Source organism: Notolepis coatsorum (assembly GCF_963971535.1).
Source record: "Notolepis coatsorum genome assembly, chromosome: 1".
Taxonomy (NCBI): Eukaryota; Metazoa; Chordata; class Actinopteri; order Aulopiformes; family Paralepididae; genus Notolepis; species Notolepis coatsorum.
The window spans coordinates 276,914,404-276,932,164 of NC_140165.1; the positions used below are offsets into that span (position 1 = coordinate 276,914,404).

The following is a 17,761-nucleotide window of genomic DNA, read 5'->3' on the forward strand; positions in this document are numbered from 1 at the left end:
GCTCGCGGCCCACCTTTGGGTCGCGACCCCGACTTTGGGAACCACTGATCTAACTTATACTTATAGTTCATGCTGGCTGTGCGTCCTGTGTCGCCTATTGGGACAATAGGGCAATGTGAGTGAGTATCCCTGATCAGGTTGGATTAGGTGTCGGAATAGCACTGCTCCCATTTCCAGTCTGGTTGAACTGACGTGATGGGCAAGTGGAAAGTTGTCTTTAATGACAACTGACTGGAGGGTTACAGAGGTTCAAAGTAAATCCCTAAAGCCTAGTTAGTGCTAGTGGGCGGTTCCATTGTGGAGTCAACACACACTTTATTGGTTTGAGGCATCTTGCGCCCTGCCGAAAGCGTTTCACCAGAGTGTGGCTGAAACTAAGGAGGTTTATCATCAAACCCTTGGTGACTGGCAGAGACTGGACAAAAGCCAGGACCGATTCCAGGGTTCTGGATATTGGACGTGGCCTCAGCCGATGTCTGACTGTCCCGTCCTGATTTAAAGATGGCTTAGAAAATGTCTGAGCACAAATAGTCATGCTCTGAGCTCCAGCACATTGATGTGTTGGGTAGCGGGGTCTGTGCACCTACACCCTATTGAGTGAGAATGACATGTCCCTTAAAAACTTCCCACTGTGGCGAAATGCACTGTCTTCATTGGAAAATGTAAAATCAGGATGTTGGTCGCCTCTGGTGAACGCTACTGGAGCTCAGCACTCTGCAACCATTATTTTGGGTGAGGACCTCATTGAGACCAGCTGGCTTTGAGTGGTGGGAATCTTTCCTACTGCCGTGAAGGGCCCAATTATTGTTGATTGGATGAAATGACCTGGCTCTTAGAGCTCTACCACCATCGGCATGAGTAAGGACCTCATTGACGCCTGCCAGTGGTGTATGGGAGAGGGAAGCCTTGTGGGCATGGTCTGCATGTAGACGGCCCCAGAGGGAGAGGGACAGTTTCCACAGCAGGAAGCCACTGGAGCCACAGCGAGACATGACTGTGTACACTCTGTGAAACCACGGCTCAACCATGAGCCATGTCTGTGTTTATGACTGGTTGAGTGTTTAGGGCACGAGAGTTTAGTTGAAAACCATTGCTCCTTCAGAGACCCTGTAACGTCGCTTAATTATTTTCTTTATTGAAACAATTTCATGACATGTTTCTCTATAACATTTTCAATGGGGGCTCTCACCATCATGCGTTACCCCGGCTCACTTACTTTTACTTGGGTGCTGTTGGGTGGCTCCAACCAGACTCACTCAAAGAACCTTAATGTTTGCCAGCGCTCTGACCTGGCGCATTGAAACTGCTGGTCGTGGGGCTGGAGACTAGCGGTGCTATGTTTACCTCTGTACAATTGATGGCAGGGAGCCGCGCTGACCCTGCTGCGCTCAGTGAGCCTGTAGGCTATGGAAACCGTTTCAGAAAGGGGCAGGAAAGCGGAGACCTCCATTTCCATAGCCTGATGAGAAGCTGTCGCCTCCTCCTATTGAAGAACCCAACAGGCAGCAGGTGAGAGGTTTCCAGAAGTCTGATTTGAAATGGCCATATGATTCTCTCCATCATGGTAGAAAGGGCCATAACCTTGAGTGGCACATGTAACATGAGCCAGGATGTCCATGCCCTCTTGATTCAGTTGCACTTTTCCAGCCTCCACTTTTGGAAAGGAATGTGGAGAGAAGAGTGATATTATTTCCTGCAGCGGAGGAGTACGCCTCATCAGACGACTCGCACAGACGCCGATGAAGCCGCTGTTTTTTTTTTCAGTTTCAGGTTGTATCGGGGCAAAGAAGGCTACGTTGACACTGCAGGCTTTAGTGCTCAATTCTGATTTATTGTTCTGATAAAAAAAGGTGTTTGGCTATTCGCATTTTATTTTCAATGCGGCCAATATCTGATTCCAGTGGGAACTGGTCACACTCCTGAACTGACCCACATTCGCAAATGAACAATAGAGTGATGTAAATGTTGCATGGAAGTCTCATTGCAAAAGATCAGACCTGTAACATGATTTAGAATCACATATGAAAGTGGCCCAGATTCTATGTGATTTTGTGCTGTTCACAAAAATCGGATCCAAGTCACATACAGTGAGCAAAATAAATCTGATTGGGCCACTTTCACCTGCAGTCTGAATGTAGTCGTAAAGAAGCCGATGGTTTATCCAGCCGTGGCACGCAGTCTTTCTGCTGCTTCACATGGCCCTCTACCTGTGAAAGGTTGGCGATTCTTTGTTGCTCGAATCTGCGTATGAGCTATCCTTACTGCATAAAATAAGCAATGGGGAGTGCCGGGCAAGCGCCTGCTTATATGCTCCAGGTGGTGTGTGATGGTGCATGGAGTAGAATTATTTCAGTGAGTGCCAATGGGGAGCAGTTCTGATGGGTGAAGCAAGACATGCAGCCAGCATGAAATATAACCACCTGTCACTTGACTGATGCCAGTGAAAATTATTCTGCTTTATGCAAGCAAGCCTTTCTGTCAATAGCGTTGCCTATTGTTGACGTACTGTAAATATAATCCACAGTTGGCTGGCTTGTTAGCCTGACATTTGATTGTCCCTGAACACAATTGTTTTACTAACAAATTAGCCACATGCTTTATTTTGTGAGAGCCGGGTCATGTGACTTTAGAGCCGGTTACCACAGACTTTGGTAAGGTTGTTTTGCCTAGGGGGCGATGGTAACGGGGAATAAAGCTGTGTTGCTGTAAGCAGCACTTGAGGAGACCAAGCAATCGGTTGGCAGATATCTGTCAACGTCTGCAGTGATGTTTGCTCTGATTGAAAAAAATAAAAAGGGTTTAAGAAGTTCTTCACATTTTGATGCAGATGTTACTGGGGTGGTGTGTATTAGCTGGTCAATAGTGGAGAATAATATTCTTGAGTTGCCTGTATTCTCTGCAACAATCGTGGAAAAGTGGTACTTTCTTGACAACCATAATGCTTTTGTTATAATTAGATATTGCTGTAATGTTGCAGTGAACTGTGAGCTTAGATTTCCTCCATTTACATTCTGCTGCCTGACATATTCTTTTAGCCTGGCCAACACTATTATTGCTTAACCACTGGGAGATTCTGTCAGTTGATCTGTTTTTAACCTTCAGTGGAGCAACAGTATCTAAGGCAAAGGACAAGGTGCTGTTAAATGTTCAACCATGTAGTCTTAAGGAGCATGGATAGATGTTAAGAGTGTTGTGTTCATTCATAGTTAAAGACGATAGAGGTTGAGTATTTTTATTATATTATACTATTATCTAAAGATGGTAAGTTAGTTTTTTGTTCACTTTACAATTACTGTGTACTTCCAAGTATGTCAGTAGACTTCCTGCCCCCTTGCCCATGTGCAGCAGATGGGTCTGAGGACCAGGCAGCGCTGCTTTACCTCCATGGTCTTCAGGCTTTCCACGGCCTGCAGGCCCTAGTGCCCGGCCTCCTGCGCCACGAGATGGAGACCGCCATGGAGAAACTGGGCCTCATCAACGACCGCACCTACGCCTGGGACGTCTTCACGGACATGATGGTGAGCGCACAGACTCATTCCCAAAATCTTTCCTCCCTAGAATCCATGCAGTAAAGTGAAGATGGATTAGATGTTTGTACAAGATGCTCTTGTTTTACAATGCCGATACACAATAACTACAAATGAAAGCGATGCACTCAGAATGTAAGGCACTGTTTGATGAGCAATGTTACTGACCCTTACCCCTCCTCCTGACAAGTTGTTGACAACTTTGGATTGAAGTGTCAGCTAAATGTATGTAGTTGTATAAATGGAGCTACTGATTTGGAGATGCAGGTAGATTTGGGAGGGAAATTAGTTGTTCCACAAGAGATGGTTAGCACTAACTTGAGGCCTGGCTTAGTATTATGGTCTCGCAGTCTGTGGTTAGTTTACTTTATAGAATTGACCGTGCCTTGGAAGGATTCAGTAGAAGATGCATATGAAAGGAAAAAGCTTAGATATGCAGACTTGGCAGCAGAAACTGAACAGCGAGGATGGAAAGCTAGGGTTTGTCCGGTGGAAGTAGGATGCAGAGGATTCATAGCACGATCGACTTCATCATTGTTGGTAGAGTTGGGGATTCGTGGGTGGAGTTTGCAAAAAGTGCTAAATGAGATGTCAGAAGAAGTCAAGAAGTATTGAAAGGCAGTAACTCTTCATGTGTAATATTGTAGGAATTGTATTTTTACATAGGATAACATAGGGAGGTTCGGCGTGTGAATATCATGGAAAAGTGGGAGCTAGCATGGAGGGGGGTGGTTCTGGGACGTTGAGCCTTCCTGAGGTGTCGTAGGCCTAACTTAAAGAAACACCAGTGAAGGGGGGTGCCCACTTGATAACCCTAGTGATATGCTGGCTCGTGCTGCTTTTGTTGAAGCCTTCCCAAGATGTCGTGGGCCTAACTTGAAGAAACACCAGTGAAGGGGGTACCCACTTTATAACTCTGGTGATGTGCTGATTCTTGCTGCTTTTTATTTACATTGGGCTGGATCTAGGGTTGTGATGGCCATTGGGTTTCTTCATTTAGCGTTTCTCCCTTGTCATTAGGGCACAAATGTCTTGTGTTTTATTATAATATATCTAGTAATTTCACACATGTAGAGTGATGTGACATAGTTGACGCATATCTTCTAGTGAATCATATCTTCCAGTTCAGAAATTGTATGGAGAAGGAGTGGAATCTTTTTACCGAAAAGAGAACCCCAACAATCAAACCAAAAATATAATTGTGTCCTTATTTGACACTGAAGTGTTGATTTGACCATCATTCTTGGATTCAAGATTCTATGCTTGGCCATGTCAGGGGTGTCACAAATAAGTCGTATTCATCTTTGCTGTAGACTCTGACATGCTGTGACCAAGCGGCTAGTATAAATGCCATTCCACTCCATTGTATTGAGTGACGCCAGACATCTCCACAGCAAATATTTCCAGAACTAGACAAATCACACCAAAACAAAACTATATAGATGGATACATGACGAGGGGGGAAAAGTGTTTTATTTTTTATTTTGGGTGAACTGCCGCCTTTTGGATGAAATGTACTACTGCACCGATTGCCTTAATTCGATCTCCGGATGGATGAGCAATGACCTCCTTTTAACACCTCCATAGACCGGTCAGTCAGTACACTCTCGATTACCCACTCTGCCCCTAGTGTCCTCACAGGCATGGCACTCTGCTTTGCATCCATGGCACTTTGTGTCTTTGTTTCAAGTACAGATTTGTGCAATTTACTACAAAAACATCTTGTCTAGTGTCCACATGATCTTTTTGGCCCCTCAAATTGGTCATACCCCTTACAGTGATGCAGAAAAAACCTTCTACAGAACCACATGTGCCGTGGACCTAGAAAGTCACTCTGATCACCCACCAGGAAGTCACTCAGATCACCCACCAGAAAGTAACTTAACCTCTTAAGCCCTAGCCATATTTTCAGAAGATTTGCCTAAAAGTACATACCCAAGTAAATGGAAGATTGCTCCACTTCTACAAAGTCCATTTCCATGTTCTTGGTATCTAGAGACATCTATGGACCTCTGGAATGTATTCCCAGTGTCACAAATATTGTGTCTGTTACTATGCTTGAGTAAATTGTTATGAACCAAAGGAGAATATAAATGATCTTCGTTCTATGCAAAGACCGGACGGCATTAGAGTCACTAAAGACGAGAGGAGGCGGCATTGCCTTCATGATAAACAAGGAGTGGTGCGATTTAGGCAACACAAAGGAAATGTCTAACCACTGCTCCCCAGACCTGGAGTTTATCACGATAAAATGTCGACCCTTCTTCCTCCCAAGAGAGTTAACGTCCATCATCCTCATCGGAGTGTACATTCCACCACACGCGAACACTGAGGTCGCACTTTCAAAACTTCACGACGAGGTAAACAAACTCCAGGCAGCTAACGTTGACGCGGCCATTTTGGTCTTGGGGGATTTCAACAGCGCGCGTCTTAAAAAGGTGCTGCCGAATTTCTATCAGCATGTGACCTGTCCCACCAGAGGCGAGAACATATTAGACCATGTATACTCGCAATTTAAGAATGGGTACAAGTCACAGGCTCTTAGTCCATTCGGTAAAAGCGATCACGCCGCAATTTTTCTTTTGCCTAAGTACAAACAGAGTCTCAAGCGAACGCCGGTGGTCTCGCGAGAGGTTAAGCGTTGGGCCGTGACGTCAGTGGAGTCACTCCAAGCAGTGCTGGGAAGCACAGAATGGAGTGTATTCCGTGATAACACAGCCAATATTAACGAATACACCGAAACGGTGATTGACTATGTCTGTACTCAGGTAGAAGTAATAATCCCCACCACCAAAATTAATATCTACCCAAATCAAAAGCCCTGGGTAGACAAATCCGTCCGTGAGGCTCTGAAAGTGCGCACATCAGCATACAACACCGGGCTGGTGACAGGCAACATGGAAGAACACAAGATGGCAAGATACAACGTCAGGAGAGCAGTAATAGAGGCAAAACGGCGTTACAGGGATAAAGTTGAACTTCAGTTTGAACAGGCTGACTCTAGAGGCATGTGGCAGGGCCTCAGAACAATGACAGACTACAAAGGAACCCCCCTCAAACTGAACAGTGACATCTCCTTAGCAAATGATCTCAACTCCTTCTATGCGAGGTTTGAGGCTGTGAATAACAACACCAGCCTACAAACCACGGCAATGGGGGGGGGGGGTCTGCTGATGGAGACTCAGTGTTCAGGGTAACAGAGCATGAGGTGAGACGGATCTTTAAAAAAGTGGATATCAGGAAGGCAGCAGGACCGGACGGCATCCCCGGCCGCGTCCTAAAAGTCTGTGCCGACCAACTGGCCCCGGTATTCACTGACATCTTCAACCTGTCCTTGGAACAGGCCGTCATCCCCACCTGTCTGAAGAAGTCCACCATCATCCCTGTACCCAAAAAATCTACGCCCGCTTGCCTCAACGACTACCGCCCTGTAGCCCTCACCTCCATAGCCATGAAGTGCTTTGAGAAGCTAGTGAAGGGCTACATCTGTTCCTCCCTCCCCATCAACCTGGACCCTCTGCAATTTGCATATCGCCCCAACAGGTCCACGGAGGACGCCATAGCCCATGTGCTGCACACAGCAGCATCACATCTGGACAAGAGGCAGGGGAACTATGTGAGAATGCTGTTCATCGACTACAGCTCAGCATTCAATACCATAGTCCCCTCCAAACTCATAGCCAAGCTCAGGGACCTGGGCTTGAACTATGACCTGTGCCAGTGGGTCCTGGACTTCCTGACGGGCAGACCCCAGGTGGTAAGAGCCGGCAACTGCACCTCCTCATCCATCACGCTCAACATAGGGGCCCCCCAGGGCTGTGTTCTGAGCCCCCTCCTCTACTCCCTGTACACACATGACTGCGTAGCACAGCGGAACAACAACACCATCATCAAATTTGCTGATGACACAGTAGTGGTGGGCCTGATCTCTGCCAACGACGAAAGGGCCTACCTGGAAGAGGTAGAGAACCTGTCACAGTGGTGTCAGGAGAACTGCCTCTCCCTGAACGTCAGCAAAACAAAAGAGATGATTGTGGACTTCAGGAGGTCGGGGGTCAAGGACTACAGCCCCCTCAGCATCGACGGGGCACCAGTTGAGAGAGTGAACAGTTTCAAGTACCTCGGAGCCCACATATCCGAGGACTTGACATGGACCACACACATTGACAGTGTTGTGAAGAAGGCACGACAACGCCTCTACTTCCTCAGGCGCCTAAGGAAGTTCCAAGTCAGTCAGAAGATCCTTAGGAACTTCTACTCATGTACAATAGAGAGCATCCTGACCGGCAACATCACCTCCTGGTTTGGGAATAGCACTGCACAAGACCGTAGCAGACTACAAAGAGTGACACGTTCAGCCGAACGCACAATTAGAGGGGGGCTTCCCACCCTCCAGAACATTTACAACAAGCGGTGCAAGGGGAAGGCTAAGAGAATTATTAAGGACTCGAGCCACCCGAACAACTGCCTCTTTGAACTGCTGCCGTCAGGCAAGCGATACCGGAGTCTTATGGCGAGCACAGAAAGACTCAGAAGGAGCTTCTATCCCCAGGCCATCAGGCTGCTAAACGAACAATAATCGCTAAACGAACAATAATCACTATGCAACAACCATCAAATGCACACAGCACACACACCCACACGCACACACTCACTCAAACAAACAACACACTGCAGCACCCACTCTCCACACTTTAGATCACACAAACACACTACACTTTATATTTATTGATAAAGGATTTGCACTACAACTCGTACACCTACTGTGAATTGTACCTAAACTGCACCTCGTCCATTTATGCCTTGCACTATATAGTATTGTATATTAGTACACTGCACAGTATTGTATATTGTATGGTAACTACGTCTACGAACATTGTACATATGTCTAAACTGAACACTGTGACCTCTTTTTTTACTTCTAATTTTTACTATGTTTTTATTTCATACTTATCTTGTCATGCACAGTCTCTGGAGCGCAACAGTAAGAAGCATTTTGTACAAAAGTATTCTGTACTTCTGTATGACAACTATTAAAGAAACTTGAAACTTGAACTTGAACTTGATTATTTTCTTTCCATCTTTGATGGTGAATAACACCATGCTAACATTGACCAGTCATGAACAATTGCAACTGGGCTCATGCAGCACCTTCTTTAGATCAAGTGTACAAAAGATCTAAGCAAATGAATAAAAGGCAGATTATTTACAGGGGTTTTTGTAGTTACAGTACTGAATTTTGCCATCCGGACACATTCAATTTTAATATGAATGTAGAATATCATGCCTATAAATTACCTTATTGTGGCAAAGTCATAAATCTATGGATCGGTCCAAATCTCCTCTTTCCAATGACTGAGTTAAATCTGGATTTAGTACCACCATGCGCCAGTTACAGGGCAGCAAAGACCGAGAATGAAATCTACTGTAAGTACAGTTACTTTTGCATAATGTCCATAGTTCTGCCATTTTTCACCAGATTGAGACACAGAAGGGTAAAGAAACAATATATGTTGTATTTTATGGCAATAATGTTCAGGTTTGTTCGACCGTGAGATATAATCACAAAAATAACTTTAAAAAATATTTTCACATCAGCCCCTACACCTTAGACGGAGCCTGGTATGAGCTCGGTAGTGTAGTTTTATGAAATTGCGATGTCCATCGAAAGCCCTGGGTCTCCTTTCTTAGGAATACAAACATGAATGATAGTGGAATTTCCTCGCGTCTATATCCACCGGTTTCCGATGCAATGCACGGAGAATTCTATAAACTCATATTTTGCTAATAACACTTAAAATCACAAACGTAGTGCTGAAAATATACACTTTGACTGCTGTTTTGATAGGGTTAGGGTCTTTACTCTTGGCTACATTTGAAAAAGAAACGAAACATTAATTAATACGGACTGTATTGATCTATTTATGGTGTGAAATTAATCTGGGCCCAGTACCGTGCCTGTCAGGCTTAACTCATTCCCCACCAACAACGTTTATATACGTGATTGGTCGCCATCCTTTGAACGCCAACCACGTATATATATGTTATTTGATGGTTTTTCCTTTTTTTTTTTTTTTTTTTTTATTCTATTTAATGTCAGGTACCCGTATGTTGCCGTTAGAAGGCATACTGCAACGCCGAGGGTGCAGTGCCGGCCAGATCCTCCCAGGTGGCGGTATCGAGCACCTTTTGAAACCTTGTATCTTGGCCTGTGTAACGTTCAAATGTCTCCGGTGGCATTTTTCTTTGTCGGGCGAGTCGAGCGGTTATCCCGATCGGATTGAGAAGCGTCAAATGCTCCTGATGTGTGGTGGATTATGTTGGCGACATGATGGACATCAATACTTGGAATCGCGATCAGATAATTTGAATATTCTTTTTGGGGTACATCCTAGTGAAGGTAAGGACTATATGATATCAATCTTGCTTTGATCCAACCATGACTTCACCTCGATCGCAACATGTGTGTGTAAGGTTACTCCACAACGTATGCCGTTGGTGACGATCAAAGCATCAAGAAAGGACCCCCCCCCCCCCCTTTCATGCATTCATGATTAAACATAATACCTATTATATAGATTTGATTCGGGAATAGTAGCGTGTCCAGGCAAGAAACGGCAACGGTTATAATAGAATTGACGTATAAGGCTATAACTCAGCATTTCGGGAATTACCCCAGACCGCTCTAAAACCACTTATATTCACCACGGTATAACACAGGAACATATGGACGGAAAAATTCATTATTTTTCACATATTGAACGATAGATAGTTGTCAAATGGGCCATAGTATTGAATATCCATAGCTATAATATAGAATATAGCTCTACAAACAAGGTGACGCACTCGTATCTTTTAAAACGTGGCAATGCTACAATGGGACCCGTCTAATCCCCGGCGATCAATGAGTTAAGGGGTTACATTAACCACCAGTTAGTCACTTGGATTAGCCACCAGAAAGTCACCTAGATCACCCACCAGGAAGTCGCCTAGATCACCCACCAAAAAGTCACTCGGATCACCCACTGTCTGACCTGCCTTCATCTTCCAGAGAAGTCAACTACGGTACTCGTTTCCCAATGCTGACCTGCCCAGGCCATTCACAGTCACCACCCGTGCCATCCTGGTGGACTGGCTCACACAGGTTCATGTAAGTGCCACATGGTGTGAACCATTTAATTTTAAAGAACCAGTACAATGATGTTATTTCTGTCAGAGAAAAAAAGCTTACTGTGGAAAGTTCAGGAGTGTTAATTTTTTCAGCTTCATATATAGTAATTTGATTTGTTATAATAACTGTTTTAGTGCACCCTCTAAGCACAGCCAACTTGCAGTGTGTTGAGGGGGCGTGGCCTTCTGTATAAGGACATGGTCTGCTCAAAGTCTAGAACTCTGTAATGATGCATCTTTTTGATTTTCTCTCTGTGAAAGTCATTTGTTTTTTTCTGTCTGCACTCCTTGGACCTAGGTCCTGTGCTACAGTATGTTTTTTTGTTTTGTCGTCATAGTGATGATCTGTGTGTCGTATGTAATGTATGGGTTTTATGTGGACCCCAAGGCAACTATAAAAGAAGGAAGGGTCATAAGGCCAGAGTTCTAATGCTCTGCTTGGTGCCAGACTTTGGTGCCAGCCTATTGAAGCATTATGGAAGATGCATGGAGAAGTGCACTAAAACCCAAAATAACTACGTTGTATGACCTTTGATGAAAACATTTCTTTAAATAATTAAAGAACACTCTTCAGAGAATACTAACTGATGGATTTTTCCAAATGTGCACATTAGTTTATTTGCTGTTGGTCTCCAAATAATATCCATAGATGATTATAGGTCTACTTTACATGGCTCATGATGAGTCTAATTGAAATGCTGGTGCCTTCATCACCCAGATTAATAACCTGTTAGATTGAGACACGATATGGGGTGGTCTGTCCATTCACCACTATGCTAATTGTTATGAAGGAGTGGTCTACCCATTCACCACTATGCTAATTGTTATGAAGGAGTAGTCTACCCATTCACCACTATGCTAATTGCACAGAGCGTTCAAGTTTGGCACCAATGTGCATTCACACACTATAGAGTAACATAATGACCCTTCCTTCTTTTATAGTTTCCTTGGTGGACCCCAGGAAGAATAGCTGCTGGTACTGCTAGAGCTAATGTGGATCTTAGTAAATTACATGTCATTGTGCCTACAGGGGGTGTACCAGTTCTCAGAGGAAACCCTCTACCTGGCGGTTCACCTCCTCAACCACTCCCTCCGTGAGATCAAGATGTCCACGGCCAACCTGCAGCTCCTTGGCCTTGTCTGTCTGTTCCTCGCTGCCAAGATGGAGGAGTGCCTCCTCCCTGAGGTATTCTAGATAGACCCTCCTCCCTGAGGTATTCTAGATAGGCCCTCCTCCCTGAGGTATTCTAGATAGGCCTTCCTCCCTGAGGTATTCTAGATAGCCCCTCCTCCCTGAGGTATTCTAGATAGGCCCTGCTCCCTGATATATTCTAGATAATGCCCTCCTCCCTGAGGTATTCTAGATAGCCCCTCCTCCCTGAGGTATTCTAGATAGCCCCTCCTCCCTGAGGTATTCTAGATAGCCCCTCCTCCCTGAGGTATTCTAGATAGGCCCTCCTCCCTGAGGTATTCTAGATAGGCCCTCCTCCCTGAGGTATTCTAGATAGTGCCTCCTCCCTGAGGTATTCTAGATGGGCCCTCCCTGATATATTCTAGATAGGCCCTCCTCCCTGAGGTATTCTAGATAGGCCCTCCCTGATATATTCTAGATAGGCCCTCCTCCCTGAGGTATTCTAGATAGCCCCTCCTCTCTGAGATATTCTAGATAGCCCCTCCTCTCTGAGATATTCTAGATAGCCCCTCCTCCCTGAGATATTCTAGATAGCCCCTCCTCCCTGAGGTATTCTAGATAGCCCCTCCTCCCTGAGATATTCTAGATAGCCCCTCCTCCCTGAGGTATTCTAGAATTGGATGAGACCTCCTCCCTGAGGTATTCTAGATAGCCCCTCCTCCCTGAGGTATTCTCCTCAGCCGATGAGTTATCAGTGAACCACTTTGATAAGCTTGACAACTGCAGAGAGGATGTTTCTGTGTAGGCCTGGATATTGTTGCAATTATTTTCCATTCTGGTTCCAATATTGATTCTAAAACCTTGTGTGTGTATGAAGGCATATTCCATTTCCCCATGAAGTAAATAATTGACTTTGTATGTATAATCTTTTTTTCTAAAAAGATCAGACCATACTAAATTGATTTCCATTTTCTTTTTTTAATGGTCTGAAACTAGAAAAAGTGACTTCTTTCTGTAATGGCTTTAGACCCCTAGTCCTATTTTCTACTTGGTAATAATGCCATCAGTCTCGGCACAGCATGTAGTAGACTACAGATAGATATTGTTTTATGTGATGCTGGTCAAAAACCAACCCTTGATTAGTGGTCTCTGTCTGCGAGCAGCTGAAGCTAGCAAGACTACTGCTTGACCTGACTCCTAGAACCCACCTCACCCCTGCCCACTTTGACAACCTAGGATGGCTTAGAGTAGACGACAGAGTACAGCAACTTGCAATGGGCCTGGTCTACAAGATACACTACGTGACCAAGGTACCCATGTACATGTCAAAATACTTCCCAAAGGTCAGTGAATACCACGATCACAACACCAGAGGGAGCTCCACAAATATGTTAAACCCAGATTCGGCTCAAACAAGGGACTAAACACGTTTCGCAATTATGCCACATCAATGTGGAACGCCCTACCCAAAGCTGTAAAGGAATGCGAATCACTACCCACTTTCAAAAACACCTACGGGAGACTGCCATTCGAAACTGGCCCCTACAAATGTCCTAACCTAGTTGTACAGTAAATGACCAAGTATGGCTTTGTCAGTATTCCAGTGTACAGTGTACAATGTGTGTCCCCCCTACCCAACCCCCCCCCCCTCCAATGTACAGCCCCCACCCTCCCACCCAACCCCACCCCACCCACCCAACCTCCTCCAATGTACAGTTTCTACGTCAAATGTATATACACTTTTTCTGGACACTTTTGTATCACAAACAGTACTGTATTTGCAAATCTGATATGTCATAAATGTATAGATGTAGCAGTACTGTCTATCTGTATGTCATGTAGGTCATATATGTTATGATGAATTGAAAATGGGGGACCCTGATGTAAACAAGACGAAAGTCTTTCTCTGGTCTGCATCCCCTTAACAATTGTATGTATTGAGCTGTACTACTGTACCCATTCTGCAATAAACTTTTCAATCAATCTACACTGTAAGGTCACGTGTAATCCCCACACCACCCTGGAACAATCCACACAGGGGAATGAGCTACATGCTTCCTCCCTCAACCACTACATTCTAGCAGTTGCCCTTGAGTGTGGAACTTAAGGTGGCACTTCACCAAAATACAATGCTGATTTATTTTGCACATAATCTCACACACATCTAAAACCTCTACAGTTTTGCACACATTCATTTAGTTAAGACAGTTATTGGGAGTTAATTAGTTTGAATACAGCCACCAGTGATGTCATCGGGGACATTGTATCCTGGTGTTGTGTTAATTACAGCTCAATCAAATGATAAGGTAGCAGTCCCTGTAAGACGAGGTAATGCAATTTTTTATTTCAATGGATTCAATGTCCCTGATGACATCACTGGTGGCCATATTCAAACTCATTTTACACTAACTGTCAAACTAAATGAATGTGTGCAAAACTGTTTGGATTTGGATATGTGTGCAATTATGCGCAAAATAAATCTGCATTGTTTTTTGGTGAAGTGCCCCTTTAAACCCAACTGCTCTAGTGGAGCTTCTCTGTGGCAAACAGTGAAAGACTGTATAGCTGTGATGTGACCGTTTGTAAATGGGGCATTAATGATTTAATGTGGGCAACTTGTAATGAAGCATGTAGACTTGAGTGCATGCGGGTACAGAAAGTGTTGGATACACAATCCTAATATCCACACCAGCCATGGTCTGTGTGTTGTGTCGTAACTGCCGTCATTGATGTAGTCAGATTGTGTGTGTGATTTCAACACACTACATTCCTAATGTGCTGAAGTCCCAGGTGTTTTTCATCATTAACCCAACTAAGACAACCTGACCGGGTCATGATGACCCACGGGTCAAAATGACCTGATCAGGTGGTGTTTGTTCCTCATTGTAATCTCCAAGTCATTCCGTGTATTCCTCAAAGACCTTGTGTGAACCTGATCTGTCAATTTACTAAACATGGAACAAAAGGTTCGGAAATGTGTTTGGTAGATTATTTCTCTGTTGTAACGATGCTTCTTGGCAATACATTTTATACCGTTGGAAAGCCTGTTTATTTCCCTTTTTTTTTTCAATGGTGCCCCATTTGTAAGGAACATGCTTTTGTGGGATGAGCAGCACAGCTGAGTATGTGGGTTGCGCCCATGAAAAATGTGTCTCGTTTCTTCCTTGTTACTGATGGACTTCAATCATCCAATCCACCAAACGCCAAACCAGAGTCAATAGCAACTGCAGAATAAGCTGTTTGAATAAGATTTGGCAAATCTTTCATGGGCGCAACCCACATACTCAGCTGTGCTGCTCATCCCACAAATGCATGTTCCTTACAAATGGGGCACCATTTAAAAGGGAAATAAACAGCCTTTCCAACGGTATAAAATGTATTGCCAAGAAGCATTGTTACAACAGAGAAATAATCTTTTCTGGGGCCTTTCTGCCCCCGTCCACAACGCAAAAATATTTTCAATAAAGAGAGCCATTTGGTGTAATTTCCTGCAATTTAAAAACAATATTTCAATAGATTTATTTATTTATTTAAGTACAGTGTATAAGGTATAAGCTGGTCCCAAACTTTTTAAACGCATGGTGGCGCATTGTCATAGTGGTGCTGCTCCCCTGGAAAGCCCTGGACATCGTGGCATTGTCAATATACTGATGTTGGAAATAATTGTAAGTTGAACCTTTATTAATCCCTTTTAGGGAAATTCGTTCTCTGCATTTGAACCATCATAACCATTTAGGAGTCGTGTGCAGCCACACAGCCTAACCATTTAGGAGCGGTGTGTAGCCACACATCCTAACTATTTAGGAGCGGTGTGTAGCCACACATAACTATTTAGGAGCGGTGTGCAGCCACACATCCTAACTATTTAGGAGCGGTGTGTAGACTAGCCACACATCCTAACTATTTAGGAGCGGTGTGTAGCCACACATCCTAACTATTTAGGAGCGGTGTGGAGCCACAGCCTAACTATTTAGGAGCGGTGTGCAGCCACACATCCTAACTATTTAGGAGCGGTGTGCAGCCACACATCCTAACTATTTAGGAGCGGTGTGGAGCCACAGCCTAACTATTTAGGAGCGGTGTGGAGCCACAGCCTAACCATTTAGGAGCGGTGTGGAGCCACCGCCTAACTATTTAGGAGCGGTGTGGAGCCACAGCCTAACTATTTAGGAGCGGTGTGTACTGTAGCCACACATCCTAACTATTTAGGAGCGGTGTGGAGCCACACATCCTAACCATTTAGGAGCGGTGTGGAGCCACACATCCTAACTATTTTTAGAAGCGGTGTGTAGCCACACAGCCTAACTATTTAGGAGCGGTGTGCAGCCACACATCATAACTATTTAGGAGTGGTGGGCAGCCACACATCCTAACTATTTAGGAGTGGTGGGCAGCCACACATAGTGCTGCGCCCGGAGACCAACTCCTGTTGTAATGCCAGTACCTTGGGAAATGGCAGGAAACCTAGCATGCATGTCCTTCGTCCGCTAACCCCATTCAGTATGTTGAAACGGCCTACTGATGAGCCCGTACTATACAGAATTAGGACAGGGAAATGGTCTCTCTCCCAGGTGTCGGAGCTGTGCCACCTCACCGGTGACACCTACACAAGGCGCCAGCTGCTGCGGATGGAGCGCAAGGTCCTCTGCGAGCTCAAGTTTGACCTGTCCCACTGTCCAGCTCTACACTTCCTCCTGCTCTCGGCCTCCGTCGCACGCTGCAGCGCCAAGGTACGTCCAATCACAAGTCTGCTTCAAACACATCGGTGCTGGAGGTCAAGTTGTCACTGTTGATTGAAAGTGGTATGGGCAGTCATATTTCTACACGCGTTGATCTAAAAGAAAAATGGTCTCGCACCTCCCAGCAGTTGTCCGCAGGGTTAGTGGTTCACGTGTTTTGAGAAAACTACACATCAGCGCAATGCATCTACAAAACATCTTTGATTTATGTAAAGTTCAGCCTTTTCATCAGGGCTCTACTCATATTAAACATCTAGAATCATTAAACAATATAGATGTTTTATACATATGGGATTCTTTCAACCATCTCTGGTAATGAGGTAATGACGTCATTGCGTTACGTTTTCCTTACTTCCAGAGCTCAGCTCAAACGTTGTACAACAGGAGAAAATCTTGATATTTTAGGGAAACGGATACATTTGTAGAATTATAACCAAAAAATGAATTCTGGTGGAATCCCTCTTTTTAAATAACGATATAGAATATGAATGCTCTTTATAATTTAAATAATGATATAGAATGTGAATACTCTTTATCATTTAAATGATATAGAATGTGAATGCTCTTTATCGTTTAAATAATGATATAGAATGTGAATGCTCTTTATCATTTAAATAATGATATAGAATGTGAATGCTCTTATCATTTAAATAATATAGAATGTGAATGCTTTTTATCATTGGAAAATAAACTGTAGTTTCTGTTTCTAACATTTTGAATTGACTCCCCAACCCTATCAGTATAGCTATTGACTCTCTCTTTCTCTTGTGCTCTCGCTCTCTCCGTGTCTTGCACTCCAGGTGCTGTTTATGGCCCGCTACTTACTAGAGCTGTCTCTCTTGGAGGGTCAGTGTGTGGTGTATCTCCCTGCCCAGCTGGCTGGTGCTGCTCTCTGTCTGGCCCGCCAAGTCCTCCAGGAGCCCCCCACACCGGAGGGGGAGACGGCCTGGTGCGTGGCCTCCAGTCTCCACGTGGGCAGGTCCTGACCAATCATGACTCTACATGAACACGGGGGCGAGATACACGTCATCTAATGGAAGGGTTCCATTCCAAATGCTGAGTTTCTATTTGGACCAATATTTGTAAAAATGCAAATGGTGATATTTTATTTTTGTTAGTTTTTTGGTCAAGTGCCAAGCCTTTACTATAAAGTGTTGCAGGAAACTCTGTATGGTGACTTTTACTGTCATGCG

The 17,761-nt window shown here is 44.5% G+C and overlaps 1 protein-coding gene across 1 annotated transcript in view; it reads left to right on the top strand.

Moving 5' to 3' along the window:
• Positions 1 to 17,761, top strand: part of ccnp (cyclin P) — a gene marked incomplete at both ends in the record, with an annotated part of 59,204 nt that overhangs the window by 40,875 nt on the left and 568 nt on the right. The window contains 5 exons of the mRNA XM_084310107.1: positions 3,346 to 3,518; positions 10,579 to 10,677; positions 11,728 to 11,883; positions 16,401 to 16,559; positions 17,369 to 17,547. Of these exons, the coding sequence (XP_084166233.1) occupies positions 3,346 to 3,518; positions 10,579 to 10,677; positions 11,728 to 11,883; positions 16,401 to 16,559; positions 17,369 to 17,547 (766 nt within the window). The remainder of the gene's footprint in view (positions 1 to 3,345; positions 3,519 to 10,578; positions 10,678 to 11,727; positions 11,884 to 16,400; positions 16,560 to 17,368; positions 17,548 to 17,761) is intronic.